This window comes from Sorex araneus, chromosome 2, assembly GCF_027595985.1.
Source record: "Sorex araneus isolate mSorAra2 chromosome 2, mSorAra2.pri, whole genome shotgun sequence".
In the NCBI taxonomy this organism is placed as follows: domain Eukaryota; kingdom Metazoa; phylum Chordata; class Mammalia; order Eulipotyphla; family Soricidae; genus Sorex; species Sorex araneus.
The window spans coordinates 219,293,295-219,311,426 of NC_073303.1; the positions used below are offsets into that span (position 1 = coordinate 219,293,295).

Consider the following 18,132-nt stretch of genomic DNA (forward strand, 5'->3'; position numbering starts at 1 on the left):
TGACATGACACAGTTTATTGGAATTTTATAAAAACTCAAGCAAGTGGAAGAATAAGGTACAATCCAAGGGATCCAAGGGTACAACCTGGTCAGTGCTTGTCACCTCTGTGGCACTGGTGGTGAAAATGCCCCAGGAGGCAGGCAGCATGGAAATATTTTTAAAATAAGATCCTATGGATTTTAAGCTGGGGGCAAATCTCAGGCAGGCTGAAGTTACTACCTTGTACCTCTGTCAGAGAAAAGGGCTCAGTTACTCAGTCCTTAGGAGAGCTACTGTCTTCTCCTGATTGGACACTAAGGCACCTCAACACGGCCCAGAGACTACTCGGTCCTGGCCGTAATTCAGTGAGAAGGTTGCAGGCATCAGGGTTCTCGTGAACCTTTCTCAAGCATGTGTCCTTCCCCTACCTTGGCCTTTGCCCTAGTTTTTCCAAACAAATGGGAGTTCCAGATTCTTCTCTCAAACTGGAGCAGGCACAAAATGAAATAAATAAGAGAACTGGTGTGAAGGCAGAGGAGAGGGAGAGGCTGATAACTGCCTCAGGTCTGGTGCACTTCGTGGAGCATCAGTTCGCGGGGGATGGCTGTTTCTGGACCAAATTTGGTGGCTGCTCGGCGCTCAAAGGCAGCAACGTTCTTTTTGACAACTTCATCAAAAAACACAGTGGCCAGCTGGGAGTGCAGTAGAGAACGGAATTCAAAGGAAATCTGGGAATGGGGAAGAAACAAAATCTTCAAAACCATGTGGGATGGCCCTTGGCTAGCTACAAGGAGTCTTTCCAAAGCATTAATTCCTCCAAAGCATTAATTTAGGGTTGATCTTAGGAAAGTCTTACACAAGTCAGACCAGTGGAAATTGTCACTGACTTGAGAAATACTAAGTGCTAGCAATATTTAAAGACTTGCTCTAGGGCCAGAACAATAGTACAGTGGGCAGGATGCTTGCCTTGCACATGGCTGACCCGAGTTTCATCTCCAGTATCTCTTACGGGCATGCCTCCGAAAAATAAAATACACTCAGGTCAGAGGCCAGAAAGTACAAGGGTTAAGGCCTACACAGCTAACCCCAGTTCCATCAGTTTAATCCCTATCACCACATATGGTCCTCCAAGCATAGCCAAGAGTGAGCACTGCGCCAAGAGTAGCCCCTGGGCACTGTGGTGTGAACTCAACACAGCCCACCTTTTTTTTTTTATTAAAAACTGGCGCTGGGGATGTGGCTAAAGGGAAAAGTTCCTTGCATGCATGAGATCTGGGTTCAACCCCCATCTCTGCCCCCACATCAGCTGGAGCCCAGTGCTGTGCTATACAACTCACTGAAAAATCCACTGTGCAGGTCCGAGGGTAAGCAGGAATACCGGGGCTGAACCGCCAAATGGTCTCTAAGTGGTTGAAGAGCTTACCGTCAGTGCATACAGCCTAGAACAAGGTAGCCAAGTAGTTAAATATTACAATGGAATAAAATACAAGATATAGAAAGTCTTAGAAGCCATTTTCTCCAATGAAGCAATACTTGACATCTGGAAATAAAATTACAAGGACCAAAATAGCCCTAAAGTACAGACATGCATAGGGCCTGATAAATAGTACAGTGGTCAAGGTTCGATCCCTGGCACCACATAGTCTGCCAAGCCCACCAGGAGTGGACCCAGAGTGCAAAGCCAAGCCAGTTGTGGCCCAAAAAGAAGCAAGAAAGTGCCAGACAACAAAACTGACATCCTCAGAGCTCACCTTGACCATGTGAGGTCTGACCATGGAAACAGCAGAGGTGTACCGTTCCAAGACAGGTGGGAAGCCAACCTCCAGCTGGGCCTTCAGGTGACCTTTGCGGCTGGATACCACAGTAGACTTCTTACACCAGGGCACAAACTCGCGATACTCCTGAACATTGGACACCACCTCAAACATCTCCTGCATTGAATACCTGGGGAAAGGAATCACAGAGAGGCCAAGGAACTGCCAGATGGGTTAGTTCCTCGTCCTAGGTGTGCCCTTTATTCCCTCTATCAATACCTACTAGGCACCTGCAGGAAGTACAGATCCCAAGTAAACCTGCAGGAATGACTTCCTCTGCAAACACAGATGCTCATGATGTTGCTGTTTTGCAGTTTACAGATTTTTTTTTTTGCACTGGTTATTTTAATCCTAAAACAGACCACCTCAGAGAAAACAGAAACTGCCCATTTTACTAGTGACCTGTGATCACAGAAGGATCTCAGATCTACTTTTTTTTTGGGGGGAGGGGCCCTTAGGGGGGGGAGGGTTGGGCGACACCTGGCTGTGCTCAAGGTTTACTCCTCACTCTGTGAGTTTCCAGCAACCATATGGGGACTGAACTGGGGTCAGCAACATGCAAAGCAAGCACCTTAAACTTTGTACCATCTGACCCAAATTGGGGCCGGGGGTGAGAGGGTACACGAAGGTTTGGGGCTATACCTAATGGTGCTCAGGCTTTATTCCTAGCTCTGCTCCATGGGGCTCACTCCTGATGGGGCTCACTCCTGATGGATCCCTGGAACTGCAGGGGACCAGATGCAGTTCCAGGGATCCAACCCAGGTTGTCTGTGTGCAAAGTAACCTGTGTGTCCACGTTCTAATCATCATGGGTGATTAAAGTACCTAGTTCATAAGTCTGTACAGAGGATCAAATGAGAACACCTAGGTAAAACACCTAAGCCGTCGAGCTATTAGCAGTAAGTGCTCGACAAGTGTTAGCTTAGGAAACAGACAACACTCTCAGATTGCACAACTCTCGCCCTGTATCACTTAATGCATATGCACAGCAGCACAGACCAGGGAAACTCAGGTTGGAAGGCTAGCTGGGGAAAATAAAGGAGAGGATACAGGTTAAGAGACTGTCCGGGAATGGATGAATCACGATTTCCCCTTACATTCTAGCTAGACATGATTATCTGTTGGAAAGACGATGTGGAGATGTAGGGCAATGAAGGATGCTCACCCCATGATCCTGCGCTCTGAGTAAGCTTTTCTCTTATTGGTGAAGGGGGCAGCAAAGCCCATAAAGGAACGCCTGGGCAGAGAGCCAGCCTTGGCCGCCAAGACCCGGGCAGTCGGGGGCAAGAGGAGGCTGCTGGAGCTTAGAAATCTAAAGCCAGAAAGAAAGAAAGTCACAATTCTTTGGGTTCCTCAACTACTCTCCGCTGAAAGGCAAGAGGGCGCGTTCCAGAGAGGGACTGTCCAGACTAGATTTCCCCCGGCAGCTGCAGCCGCCCAGCCGGGCTCCCTGGCCAGGCAGTCACGAGTGTGAAAGGTCGAGGGCGGCTGAGGACAGGACAGGGGCGGGTGGGAGGAAGGGATGGGTGCCTAAGAGGCGCCTGTTGCTCTGGGCCAGGGGCCACGCTGCCACTGAAAACTAGATGCTTGGGGATCATCTCAGCGCCCCAGAGCGGCAAAGCCTGCAGTTAACACCAACAGCGCGCACTCCTCCCCCCTCGAGGGGCACAGCACCCACTCCCGGGGGCTTCCCCTCGCCGGTAACCTGCAAAACTCGCAGACCCCAAGGGCACGACTGCCTCGACCCCCACTCCGGGCCCCGCCTCCATCCCCGGGCTGTCACCACCCGCACCCGTACGGAGGAACTTGGGGTCCCGGGGAGTAAGACCCTCACTCTGCCACCAGGACTCCGGCGCCTCCCACTCACCTCATTGGCCGCGCCGGGCCCGGGGGCGGGGCCGTGCGCGCGCCCGGGCGCAGCCGGAGGCTGCAGGCGCGCTGGGTCGCCGCGCGCGCGCCCGCCGAGGCCATGCGCGCGCCCCTCGCCGGCTCTCGGCGCTGCGACCCCGCTTCCGACCGCCGCCGCGTCCCGGCGGAGCGACAGCGGCAGCCCGCGGCGCCCGGGCGGCTCGGGGCCTCGGAGCGCAGGAGCCGCGTCCCGCCCCGGCGCTCGGGCGCTCGGGCACTGAGGGCGCGCTCGCCGCCGCGCCGCCGCTCCCGGGCCCCGACGTCACGCCGTTGCCATGGCTCGGGACGGGCAGAGGCCGGCGCCGGCGGCCCGCGCGGCCCGTCGGGAGATGTAGTTCCGCGCTCCGGGCCGGCCGGCGCCGCCGCTGCCCGCGCAGCTCTCGGGGACAGAGACCCAAGGGCGATCTCCCTCGGTTCCGCTGCGTTCCAGCCTCGATCCCATTCGGCCTTGTTCGTGGCTAGGAGTTCTGTTCCTCCTTGGGAGGAATTTGACGCCTCACAATTTGAAGGGATGTGTTCCCTGAGCACAGTAGGTTACTTGAACCTCCCAAGTCTGGGCTAGCAGTTTCCTCTTTTTAAAATATATGGGTAGCAAAAAAAAAAAAAAAAACAAAACAGAAAACCCTCAGGGGTTGGAGCGATAGTATAGCGGGGAGGCGTTTGCCTTGCACGTGGCCGACGTGGGTTCGATTCCCAGCATCCCATATGGTCCCCCGAGCACCGCCAGGAGCAATTCCTGAGCTCAGAGCCAGGAGTAACCCTTGTGCATCGCTGGGTGTGACCCAAAAAGCAAAAAATAAAATAAAATGTATTATTTAAGGAGCTTTAAGGAGCCTTAAGGACAGAACAGAGGGTAAGGCTTGCAGGCTGCCAAATCAAATTCTATCCTGGCACTGGTTCCCTAAACCCTCCAGAAGTAATCTCTGAGCTACAGAGCCAGGTGTGGGCCCCTAAAAAAAAAAAAAAGTCACCTTTAGGGGCTGGAGAGATGGTAGGTAGGGCCCTTGCCTTGCACGCCATTGTATGAAAAAAATACGCATTTTTATGAGACTTATGAGGACTTCATGCACAGGAACCCGAGGCTATGAAACGTCACTCTGCCAGGAGGGGGAAATAACACTGATAGGGCTGGGGACATAGCTCTTTGGGCTGGAGTACATGCTTCGCATGCTGGAGTCCCCAGTCCTTGGACACCCAGGGTCCCCTCACTCCTCCACACCACTGAGAGGGACTCCTTATTAGCATCGAGGCTGGAGTAGCACAGAATGCCAAGGGGGTGGCCAAAACCCAGACCCCTCTAAAAAAGGATTGATAACAACTGGAGAGATAGCACAGCAGGTTTGCCTTGGACCAGCCCACCCTGGTTCCATCACCTGCCACCCTTATGGTGTTATATGGAGTCCATCAGGTGTGATCTTGAGCACAGGGTCAGACTCGAAGCCTCAGGGATAGTTTAGCAGGTAGAACGCTTGCCTTGTACCGCTGACCCAGGTTCCACCTCCAGCGCCACATATGGTCCCCTGAGCCAGTCAGAAGTGATCCCTGGGGTCTGGAGCAATAGCACAGCAGGTAGGACGTTTGCCTTGCATGAGGCCAACCCGGGTTCAATTCCCAGCATCCCATATGGTCCCCTGAGCACTGCCAGGAGTTAATTTCTGAGTGCATGAGCCAGGAGTGACCCCTGTGCAACGCCAGGTGTGACCCAAGAAGGAAAAAAAAAAAGTGATCCTTGAATGAAAAGCCAGGAGTAAGCTCTGAGCACCACTATCTCTGGCCCCAAACACTAGTTACTGATACGACCTGGGTGAGAGTACAGCAGGGGAGGGTCTTGTTTTGCACACAGCTCATCCCAGTTTGATCCCCAGACTACATGTTGTCCCCCAAGCACCACAAGGAGTGATCCCTAAGCACAGCAAGGTGTGATTAAAAAAAAAAAAGTGCAAACCTTGGTGAGATCAAATGCACAAGTACCACAAGCTGATGTGTGATCCCTGACATGCACTACAGCTAAAAATGTTCTAAGACCACCACTAGATATGTACAACCCTCAATCATCATGACAGCAACAGCAATAAAGGAAAAGTAGGAGGGGAGAGGAAATTGAAAACTAATAAAATAACCCCAGGGCACAAAAACTTTCATTTAAATGCATGTGTGCACATAGTTAATCATGGCAGCACTTAGCGCAATAACTGAACTATGGAATCAATCCAGGTATCCAATGATGATGAGTAGATTATGAAGGTGTGGTGTATATGCACAATGGAATATTATGCAACTACAAGTAAGGAAAAAATCTTGTAATTCACTGCAACTTTATTAGAAGTAGAGGATGTTGTAATAAGAAGAATGAGTCAGAAGATTATCTGGACAAATACCAGATAATCTCACTTATCTGTGGTAGATAGTATAACAGGAAGAGGGAGAAGAAGGCATAAAAGGTGTTCCTAGGCTCCAAATTATCCCTGACCTAGATGATCAAAATTAGAAGAATAGGGAAGGAAAGAGTGAGGGAGTAAGAAGTAGATGGGAAATAACAGAGACAGGGCCGTCTGACAGCAGCGAGGTAGAGGTGTGGTATATTTATGTATCTGACCCACAGAGCCAACAACACTTAATTCACGAGATCTAAACTACAAAGCCAAACCCAACAATGTTTCTGACAAGGTGAAAAGCTGGGGTTGGCAGGAACCCTGCAGACATTGGTGGAGGCAGCTGACACTTGTGGTGGTACCAAAACATTATGTGTTTGAAATTCAAGTATGAATAACTGTTCAAATAATGGTCACTGTCATTGTCACTGTCATCCCGTTGCTCATCGATTTGCTCGAGCGGGCACCAGTAACGTCTCCATTGTGAGACTTGTTACTGTTTCTGGCAAATCGAATATGCCATGGGTAGCTTGCCAGGCTCTGCCGTGCGGGCGGGATACTTTCTGTAGCTTGCCGGGCTCTCCAAGAAGGGCAGAAGAATCAAACCCGGATTGGCCAGCGTGCAAGGCAAACGCCCTACTCGCCCTGCTATTGCTTCAGCCCACCAAATCATGATGCCTTAAGAAATTACTTTACGGGTGCCCATTGTGTGACTGAAACTCAATCATGAACAATTTTATAACTCTTTATCACACAGTGAATCAATTAAAACTTTTTTTTTTTTTTTTTTGCTTTTTGGGTCACACCCGGCGATGCACAGGGGTCAATCCTAGCTCATGCACTCAGGAATCACCCCTGGCGGTGCTCAGGGGACCATATGGGATGCTGGGATTCAAACCTGGGTAGGCCGCGTGTGCAAGGCAAACGCCCTACCCGCTGTGCTATCACTCCAGCCCTAAAAGACTTATTTTTTTAATAATAAAAATATTGTAATTCTGGGGCTGGAGTGATAGCACAGCGGGTAAGGCGTTTGCCTTGCACACAGCTGACCCGGGTTCGATTCCCAGCATCCCATATGGTCCCCTGAGCACTGCCAGGAGTGATTCCTGAGTGCAGAGCCAGGAGTAATTCCTGAGTGCAGAGCCAGGAGTAACCCCTGTGCAATGCCGGGTGTGACCCAAAAAAGCAAAAATAAAATAAAATAAAGAAAAAAATATTGTAATTCCTTTAGGGGCCTGAGCAATAGCACAGAGGGTAGGGTGTCTTCCTTGCACATGGCGAACCCATGCTCTATCCCCAGCATCTCATATGGTCCCTTGAATACGGGCAGGTTTTAGTCCTGAGTGCAGAGCCAGGAGTAATCCCTGAGCACCTCCAAGTGTGGCCCCAAAACAAATTAAAAATTACTTTAGGGGCTGGAGTGATAGCACAGTGGGTAGGGCGTTTGCCTTGCACGCGGCCGACCCGGGTTCAAATCCCAGCATCCCATATGGTCCCCTGAGCACCGCCAGGGGTGATTCCTGAGTGCATGAGCCAGGAGTGACCCCTGTGCATTGCTGGGTGTGACCCAAAATGCAAAAAAAAAAAAAAATTTACTTTAAAATTAATATTGATGGGACTAGGGCAATAGCACAGTGGGTAAGGTGTTTGCCTTGCACACGGCCAACCCAGGTTCAGTTCCCAGCATCCCATATGGTACCCTGAGCACCGCCAGGAGTAATTTCTGAGTAATTCCTGAGCATCGCCGGGTGTGATCCAAGAAGCAATAAATAAATAAATAAATAATGATAGGACTAGATCATTAGTATAGGTTCAATCCCTGGCACCACATATGATTTCCTGAGCATTACCAGGAGTGATTCCTGAGCACTGCTGGGTGTGACCCAAAAAAGAAAAAATAAAATAAAATAAATTTAAATAATAAAATAAAATATAGTTCTCTTCCAGCTTTGCAAGAATTTAAAAATAATAAAGATGTGGGGCTGTAAAGATAGCACAGGGGGTAAGATACTGGCCTTGCATGCAGCCCACCTGGGTTCAATCTCCGGTACACATTTGGTCCCTGCTCGGTGTGATCCGTGAGAGGGGCCAGAGAGAGAGTACAGTGGGTAGCGTGATTGCTTGCATGCAGCTGATCCAGGTTCAATCCCCAGTAACCCATATGGTCCCTGAGCACAACCAGGGTAATTCCTGAGTGCAGGGCCAGGAGGAAGCACTGAATATCACCTGGCATCCCCGGGTGTAGCCCCAAAACAAACAAATAAACAAAAACAGTAGCCTGAGTGATAGTACAGCAGGTAGGATGCTTGCCTTGCATGTGGCAAACCTGGGTTTGATCCCTGGCATCCCATATGATCCCCACGAGCACTGCCAGAGTGATTCCCAAGCACAAAGCCAGGTCCTCCTCAGAAACCGCTGAGCATCAACAGAAATGTAATGAGAGGGTTGGGAAATGACTCAGTGGTGGAGCACTTGCCTTACATGTATGAACCCTGGATTTAATTCCTGAATTGAATAAACATAATCATATGTTTAAAATTAAACAAATAAACATAATTATAGTATTAGTAGTCTTGAGTCTGATGTGAAAGAGAGACTTCTTTTTTTTCTTTTTTGCTTTTTGGGTCACACCCGGCAATGCACAGGGGTTACTCCTGGCTCTGCACTCAGGAATTACTCCTGGCGGTGCTCAGGGGACCATATGGGATGCTGGGATTCGAACCTGGGTCGGCCGCGTGTAAGGCAAATGCCCTACCCGCTGTACTATTCCTCCAGGCCCCAAGAGACTTCTTAACCAGAAAAAAGGGAACTAGTAACAAACATAAGAACTCTTTTTTTTTTTTTTGGCTCTTTGGGTCATACCCAGCGATGCACAGGGGTTACTCCTGGCTCATGCACTCAGGAATAACTCCTGGCAGTGCTCAGGGGACCATATGGGATGCTGGGAATCAAGCCCAGGTCGGCCGTGTACAAGGCAAACATCCTACCTGCTGTGCTATTGCTCCAGCCCCAAACATAAGAACTCTTACTTCCCCTATTCCTTGAAGTCTTATTCCGTCTATTCCTTGAGATTGTCAGAAACTTTGGGATTTGCTGCGTGCAGCTTACCCAGGTTCGAGCACCAGCGCTCCATCTGGTCCTTGAGTGCAGACCCAGAAATTAGCACTGCTGGAAGTGGCTCCCCCCAATTTATTTTTTATTTTTTTGCTTTTTGGGTCACACCTGGCAATGCACAGTGGTTACTCCTGGCTCTGCACTCAGGAATCACTCCTTGTGGTGCTCAGGGGACCATATGGGATGCTGGGAATCGAACCCGGGTCGGCTGCGTGCCAGGCAAACGCTGTGCTATCACTCCAGCCCCACCCCCCAATTTTTTTAATTAAAAAAAAATTAACTAGGGGCTGGAATGATAGCACAGCGGGTAGGGCATTTGCCTTGCATGCGGCTGACCCGGGTTCGATTCCCAGCATCCCATATGGTCCCCGTGTGTGTGTGTGTGTGTGTGTGTACATGCGCATGGGCGTGTGTAGGGGCAGGTCTCACAAGACTTCTCTACCACAGCAGTACCTCACAAGCCTCAAATCCAGAGCATTTTGCACTCCAATTTCAAGAAACAGTGATTAAGTGAAGGCCAGAGCAAAAGTACAACGTGTAGGACGCTTACACACGGCTGACCCAGGCTTCCTCCCTGCCACCACACATGGTCCCCTAAGCACGACCAGGAGTGATCCCTGAGAAAGGGAGAAAGTTCTGAGCACCACCAGGTATGACCACCCAGAACAAAAATAAATACATAGCAGACCAGAGCTGACCCACAACTGAGTGTGGCTCATCCCATCCCCCCAAAAAATTGCCTCATTTTTTGTATGTTTTTATTTTGTCTTAGGTTCACACTTGGCAGTGCTCAGCGCTTACTCCTGACTTTGCATTTAGGAATCACTCCTGGTGGCACTCTGGGGACCATACGGGATGCTGGGAATCAAATCCGGTCAGTTGTGTACATGGCAAGCAATCTGCTCTCTGTACTATCTCTTTGACCCCCAATTACCTCACTTTTTCCTCTCCTAACATTTCTTGCTCCCTCAGCACCCCAGAGAGACCTTTTTTTAAATTTATTTATTTTATTTTTTATTATTTTTTTCTTTTTTCTTTTTTTTTTCTTTTTGGGTCACACCTGGCGATGCACAGGGGTTACTCCTGGCTCTGCACTCAGGAATTACCCCTGGCCTGGCCGTGCTCAGGGGACCATATGGGATGCTGGGATTTGAACCTGGGTTGGCCGAGTGCAAGGCAAACGCCCTACCCACTGTGCTATCTCTCCAGCCCCCAGAGAGACCTTTTATCTCTACACCACCACCACCACCAGGTATATTATCTCATTCCTGTTCCAAGATAATCTGAGTCTGAGAGATAGTACAGGGATAAGGTGCTTACTTTGAATTCAACTAACCTCAGCTCAATCCCTGACATTGCATATGGTCTCCTTAGTCCTTCCAGTGACCTGTGTCCTCGGAGGGATAGCTTTTGACAGCTGCCAGGTATGCACATTATCCTTCCCCGCACAAGGAAGATAAGAATCCGAGTTACTCTCAGAATGATATGACGTTGGCCCAGAGATGTGGCCGAGCTGTAGTGTACTTGCCTTGCTTGTATGAGGCCCTGGGTTTGATCCATGGCAACACACTGACAATAGTAATACTTTTCTTTTTTTGAGGGCGGGCACACCCAGTGATGCTCAGGTGTTACTCCTGCTCTGCACTCAGGAATTACTCCTGGCTATGTTTGGGGGACCATATGGGATGCCAAGGATCAAACCTGCATTGTCCACCCAACTTGTCATACTATTGCCTCAGCCCCTGACAATATTAATAATGTGACCTTGGGGCTAGAGAGATAGTACAGTGGGTAGGGCAGTGGCCTTGTGTGAAGCTGACCTGGGTTCGAACTCCAGCATCCCGTATGGTCCTGAGAGCCACCAGGAGTGATTCCTGACTGGGGAATTCCTGAGCAACACCCGGTGTGACCCAAAACCAAAAATAAATAAATAATGTGACCTTGAGGGACTAGATTTGCTTTTCCAGCCTTACCATCTCTGATCAGGGTCTTTCACAAATGAGACAGCCACTTTGTGTGAGGAGTAAGGATTTGACTGGTAAAAGAACTGTGACCTCATTAATGCTCTGCCTTAACCGAGATAATGACTGCAGAATCCCCAAGGTACCATGGGTCTGTCAAGCCAATTTATCTATTGTCCCCCTACTAATTAGAGTAGCTAATTAAACTTTTCCTAGGTAATTCCCTATACTTGAAGCAACCAAATTCCCCGACATTTCTGTTATTCTACATCAACATCATCAAGTACTAACTCAAAAACACAATTCCCTGAGCCAGAGAGATAGATCAATGGGTTGGAGCATGTACTTTGCATACTGGAGACTGGGATTTGATCTGAATGGTTCCCCTGGCATCATTCAGCGGCACCTCTGAGCACTGCGATGTAAGTAGTTCCTGACCCAAAACTAAAACAAACAAACAAACCAAAAAAAAAATTCCATAGGGAAGATCCTTTACTACATCCCCTCCCCTCTCAACATGACTCTGAACACAGACCATGTATGATATCATGTGGAGTTGTACGTAGCCCTTGTTCCCTAGTTATTACATGTGTATGTATATGCATGTCCTACTGTCATAGCATGTTCTGGTTCTTGTCCTCAAGCAGAAGATTAGAAACAAGATGTCCTAATTCAGTAGAAACTTTGTTTGAAGAAAAGAAGAGAAGGACAGAGAAACTGGGGCAGGGGGGCTTCTTAAGTTGGATGCCCAGGAAAGGCAGAAACCCTCTTTTGTGTTTTCTTTTTCTTTTTTGTATTTTCTTTTGTATTTTTTTGTATTTTCTTTTTCTTTCTTTTTTTCTGGCACTGCACTCAGAAATTACTCCTGGCGGTGCTCAGGGGACCATATGGGATGCTGGGACTCGAACCTGGGTTGGCCACGTGCAAGGCAGACGCCCTACCCACTGTGCCATCACTCCAGGCCCTCTTTTGTATTTTCTTAACTAGGGAGAAGGGATGGGTGAGCACCTTGCACTGGGGTTAAGGCACGCAAGATGCCAAAACAAACAGGCTAAGAAAGTGCAGAGTGCTTGAGAGGATTATCTTCTGCTTATTCTGAACGAATATTCTAGACCCATTCTCCTTGCATCACATACCGGGAATCTTTCTCTTTTTTTCTTTTTCTCTTTTGGGTCATAGGTGGTGCTCAGAACTTAGCACTGGCTCTGTGCTCAGGGATCACTTCCAGCTGGGCTCAAGGGACTCTCTGCAGTGAGGAAGGTCACCAGGCTGACAGTGTGCAAGGCAAGTGCCTGACCCACTGGACTATCTCTCCTATTCTCAGCCTATTCCTCTCCAACCTCTATATCGCTCTATCACTACCACCAAGTTATAAACTCTACAAAAGGACACCATCACTTCTTTGTTTCTACCTCCAGCCATTTTGAATAGATAGAACTGTCTACAAGAGTGATACTCAATCAACATTTGTTAGAAGGATTAAAAACTGAGATATTGGCCTCTGCTTTCTGCTTTTGTCATTATTTGGTTATTCCATCCTTGAAGGGGTGCTGAGGACCATCAGGTTAGCCCTCGTTTCCCCGTTCTCTTCCTCCTCCTCCTCCTCCTCCTCTTCCTTCCCTCCCCTCTCTCTCTCTCTCTCTCTCTCTCTCTCTCTCTCTCTCATCTTTTAATTTCTTTTGGTAAAAGTATTTCATTTCCTCCTCTTTTCTCTGGGAACTCACCTCTTATGTTGAGGTATATCTCTCTTCCCAGTGGGAGACAGTGGTAAGGACTTGCAATCAAAATTTGGAGATTTTAAGAAAAGGACAACCACTAATTAAATTGTAATATTTAATCTGTAAAAAAAAAAAAACTGAGATATTGGGGCCGGAGCGATAGCACAGCGGGTAGGGTGTTTGCCTTGCACGCGGCCGACCCGGGTTCGATCCCCGGCATCCCATATGGTCCCCCAAGCACCGCCAGGAGTAATTCCTGAGTGCAAAGCCAGAAGTAACCCCTGAGCATCGCTGGGTGTGACCCAAAAAGCAAAAAAAAAAAAAAACTGAGATATTAACAGGTAGGCATCTGCTTAGTTATCCCCCAAATTATTATTATTATTATTATTATTATTATTATTATTTTCAGGTTTTGAGCCACACCTGGAAGTGTGGCTTACTCCTGGCTATTTGCTCAAGAGATCACTTCTGAAGGACTCAGGGGGCAATATGGAGGGCCAGAGATTGAACCCTGATCAACCACATACAAGGCAAGTGCTCTACCCACTGTACTATCTCTCTGGCCCCCAAGTTACCAAATATTAATTTACTTCTCAAATCCAAAGGAAAAGCTACATAGCATGGCTTTAGCACCACTTCCAGCTTCCCCTTAACCCTTGTGCATCTTTTTTTATTATTTTTTTATTAGTGAAACACCATGAGGTACAGTTGTAGACTTACAAACTTTCGTGCCTGCGTTTCAGTTGTACAATGATCGAGTACCCATCCCTCCACCAGTGCCCATTCTCCACCACCAATGATCCCAGTATCCCTCTCACCCTCACTCCATCCACCCCTCCCCCACCCCACCCACCTCTGTGGCAGAGTATTCCCTGTTGCTCTCTCTCTTCTTTTGGGTTTGTGCATCTTTTTAAGCCCTGGAAGTATTTGTGTAATTTGTATCATACCCATTTTTTTTTTTCTTTTTTGGATCACACCTGGTGAAGGTCTGGGGTTCCTCCTGGCTCTGCACTCAGGAATTACCCCCGGTGTTGCTCAGGGGACCATATGGGATGCTGGCAATCCAACACGGGTTGGTCGTGTGCAAGGTCAACATACCTGACCTGTCACTCTGACCCCATACATCATATCCCCTTTTCCCCTCCTGGGAAATCCTCTTTATGTGCTCTAAATAATATTAAAAATAACTCCTTGAGCCCATCCTCCTCCCATCAGCTGCCCAGAGAACCTGCTGGCAACCTCCCTGTTCACCTCCTCTCCCGCGTCAGACCCAGCCACGTGACTCCATGTCAACCCCAGCCTCCCATTGCTCAGGTTACCGAGGGCTATTCTGGGGAAAGAGGCCACACGGTCCCCTCCTCCCTCCGGGCCCTCGCCTAGCTTAGCCCTTCCTGGAAGGTCTCTCGAGTTCAGCAGCCAAAATCAACATGTCCTAACATCCATCTCCATCTAACTTCCAGTTACCTGCATTCAGAGTTCTTAAGCTTCAGCTTCATCATTATTATCATAAAATATGGTGTACCTGCTGCATGTACTGCTTTGCGAGAACAATAGTGAGTAGTGTAATAGATACCTTCGACTTTACATTTCTTCCTTTCTCTCTCTCTTTCTTTCTTCCTTCCTTTCAAAAGAAAAAAATTCTTTATCTCCTCTTCCTCCCTCCCTCCCTCTCTCCCTCTTCCCTTCTTTCTTTTCTCCCTCCCTCTTTCTTTTCCCTTTCTTTTTCCTTCCTTCCTTCCTTTTTTTCTTCCTTCTGTTCTTTTCTTTCTTTCTCTCTTTCTTTTTTTTTTCTTTTTGAGTCACACCCAGAGATGCACAGGGGTTACTCCTGGCTCTGCACTCAGGAATTACTCCTGACGGTGCTCAGGGGACCATATGAAATGCTGGGAATCGAACCCGGGTCGGCTGCATGCAAGGCAAACGCCCTACCTGCTGTGCTATCACTCCAGCCCCCTCTTTCTTTCTCCTTCCTTTCTTCTCTCTCTCTTTCCTTCCTTTCTTTCCCTTTCTTTCTTTCTTTCTTTCTTTCTTTCTTTCTTTCTTTCTTTCTTTCTTTCTTTCTTTCTTTCTTTCTTTCTTTCTTTCTTTCTTTCTTTCTTTCTTCCTTTCTTTCTTTCTCCCTTCCTGCACTCCCGAGGGTGCTCAGAGCTTACTCCTGACTCCACTCAGGTATCACTTCTAGCCAGTTGGGGGACTATATGGAATGCTAGCCATTGAATCTAGATCAGCCACTTGCAAGACAAGTGTTCTACCCTCTGACCTATCCTTCCCGCCCCATATTTAATTGTAAATATTGGGCCAGAGAGTATCACATAATATGATGGGCAGGGTGCTTGCCTTGGCTATGGCTGACCTGGATTCAATGTCTGGTACTACATAATGTCCCTTGAGATTGCCAGGGATGATCCTTGAGCATAGAGACAGGAGGAAGCTCAGAGCATAACCAGGTGTAGCCCAAAAGCAAACTAAAAAAATAATTATTAAAGTTATAAGTACATTCCACATTCCCTGTCCCTCAATTTTTCTTTCTTTTTTTTTTTTTGCTTTTTTTGGGTCACACCCAGCAATGCACAGGGGTCACTCCTGGCTCATGCACTCAGAAATCACCCCTGGCAGTGCTCAGGGGACCACATGGGATGCTGGGATTTGAACCCAGGTCGGCCGCGTGCAAGGCAAACGCCCTACCCGCTGTGCTATCACTCCAGCCTCTCCCTCAATTTTTCTAAGAGAAAGCAATTACCGATGTCTTGTTTATCCTTCTGGTGTGAATCAAGATATTGGAGGCAATATAGATTATTGGCAGTATAGATTATTGGAGGGCATTTTTATTTTATTTATTTGTTTGGGTTTTGGGTCACACCGTGCAGTGCTCAGGGCTTACTCCTGGCTCTGTACTCAGGGATCACTCTTGGTGGCACTCAGGGGGCTGTATATGTGGTGCTGGGGTCAAACAGCTCCGCTATGTGCAAGGCTAGCATCCTACCTGCTATGCTATCCCCCCAGCCCTGAGGGAGGACATTCATTTTTTAAAAAAATTATTTCATTTTGGGGCTGAAGTGATAGCACAGCGGGTAGGGCATTTGCCTTGCACGCGGCTGACCCGGGTTCGATTCCCAGCATCCCATATGGTCCCCCGAGCACTGCCAGGAGTGATTCCTGAGTGCATGAGCCAGGAGTAACCCCTGTGCATCGCCGGGTGTGACCCCCCAAAAAAATATTTCATTTTTGGGTCACACATGGGAATGCTTAAAGGTTACTGCTGGCTCTGCACTCAGGAATTACTCCTGACAGTGCTCAGGGGACCATATGGGATGCCAGGAATTGAAGTCTGGTTGGCCATGTGCAAGGCAAGCACCCGACACACTGTATTATTGTTCTAGCCTCAGCATATTATACTTCTGCTTTTTTAAAGGGGGGTGTTCACACTGGGCAGTGCTTTAGGGCTTACTCCTGGCTCTGCATCCAGGGGCCTCTCCTGGAGGCTTTGGAGGACTATATGGGGTGCTGATCATTGAACCCAGGTCAGCCACTTGCAAGGTAAGTGCCCTACCTTACTGCATTATCACTCCAACCCCCTTTTCTCCTGCATTTTTTGTTTTTTTGCTTTTTTGTGTGTGTGTGTGTGTGTTTTGTGTATTTTTTTTGTTTGGTTTTTTGCTTTTTGGGCCACACCTGGCAGTGCTTGGAGACCCTTGTCCTGCTCAGTAGTGGCGGGTGGAGTTTGCGTGGCACCCTGTGGTACACAGGGGACCACGGGTTGCCAGATTGGACCCATCAGGACTCCAACATGCAAAGCACATGCTCCAGCCCATTAGGAGCTGCCTCCTTGGCCCCTCAATTCTTTCCAATGACGTTCCCAGGCAGGAGAGAACATACTTAGCCTGCTGGAGGCTCAAGCTCAATCCTGTGGTTTCCCAGAGCACCGCTGGGTGGGACTCTGAAAGCAAAACCTTTGAAAGGTTTCCATCTTAGAACACATACTGGTTTTGTTTGTCTGGGGACATACTTGGAGGTGCTCAGGGCTTACTTCTGTATCTGGACTCAGGAATTACTCCTGGTGGTGGTCAGGGGACCACATATAGTGCTGGGGATCAAACCCAAGTCCACTCGGAAAAAAGCAAATGCCCTATCCACTAAACTAACTCTTCAGCTTCAGTATGCACATGTTGAATTGTCCCAAGATCTAAACAGGACTCTGAATCACCTTTTATAAATTACAGCTTTGGGGGACTGGAATAGCACAGCAGGTAGGGCGTTTGCCTTGCACGCGGCCAACCCGGGTTCAATTCCCAGCATCCCATAGGGTCCCCTGAGCACCGCCAGGAGTGGTTCCTGAGTGCAGAGCCAGGAGTAACCCCTGTGCATCGCCAGGTATGACCCAAAAAGAAAAAAAAATTGTAGCTTTTTTTTTTTTAGCTTGCTTGCTTTCTTTTTCTTTCTTTATGTTTATTTCTCGCTTTCTCTTGCATTCTCTTTCTCTTTTTCCCTCTGTCTCTCTGTCTCTGTCTCTCTGTCTCTTTGTCTCTCTCTGTCTCTCTGTCTCTGTCTCTCTGTCTCTTTCTCTCTCTCTCTCTCTGTCTCTCTCTCTCTCTGTCTCTCTCTCTGTCTCTGTCTCTCTCTCTCTCTCTCTCTTCTTTCCTTCCTCCTCCCTCCCTCCCTAGGCTATGCTCTTGGCTTCCTCCTGTTCCTCCTGGCTCTTCATTCAGGGATCACTACTCTGGTATTCAGGGACCACATGTGGTATCAGTGATCCAATTCAAGGCAAGCCCCTTAATCTCCGTTCTGTCTCTCTGGCCCTGTTATTCTTTTCTTTCTGGTATAACTTCCACTTAGTTTTTCCTTGATTTGTTGCTCTTTGGCTTCTGCAATAGAAAAGAGGAAACACTCTCACCCTTGTTTGGAGAGAAATCCTGGAGACTCCTGAAGTATGGGCCGTGCCACCTCTCCCTGGCAGTGAATGAAATTGGAATTCAAAACTCAAGCGCCCTCTTCTTCAGGCCTTTCTTAGTCACCAGGCATCAGTTCACAGAATCTCTGAATCTCTTTTGCAAAGGTTTTTGTTTTTGTTTTTTTTTTAGGTTTCTTTTTGCCATCTGACCATATTCACAGTATTGGTCTTGATTTTTTTTCTTTTTTTTGCTTTTTGGGTCACACCCAGCGATGCACAGGGGTTAACTCCTGGCTCTGCACGCAGGAATAACTCCTGGCGGTGCTCGGGGGACCATGTGGGATGCTGGGAATCGAACCCGGTTCGGCCGTGTGCAA

General features: G+C 48.4%; 1 protein-coding gene across 1 annotated transcript in view; it reads right to left on the reverse strand.

Annotated features, from left to right (window-relative positions):
• Nucleotides 1-18,132, reverse strand: part of COQ10A (coenzyme Q10A) — a 20,739-nt gene continuing 2,607 nt past the window's right edge. Inside the window, exons 2-6 of the mRNA XM_055124561.1 lie at nt 3,662-4,178; nt 2,960-3,106; nt 1,732-1,924; nt 1,318-1,419; nt 1-708 (exon numbers count right to left, since the gene is read on the reverse strand). Of these exons, the coding sequence (XP_054980536.1) occupies nt 541-708; nt 1,318-1,419; nt 1,732-1,924; nt 2,960-3,106; nt 3,662-4,178 (1,127 nt within the window). The 3' untranslated portion in view covers nt 1-540. The remainder of the gene's footprint in view (nt 709-1,317; nt 1,420-1,731; nt 1,925-2,959; nt 3,107-3,661; nt 4,179-18,132) is intronic.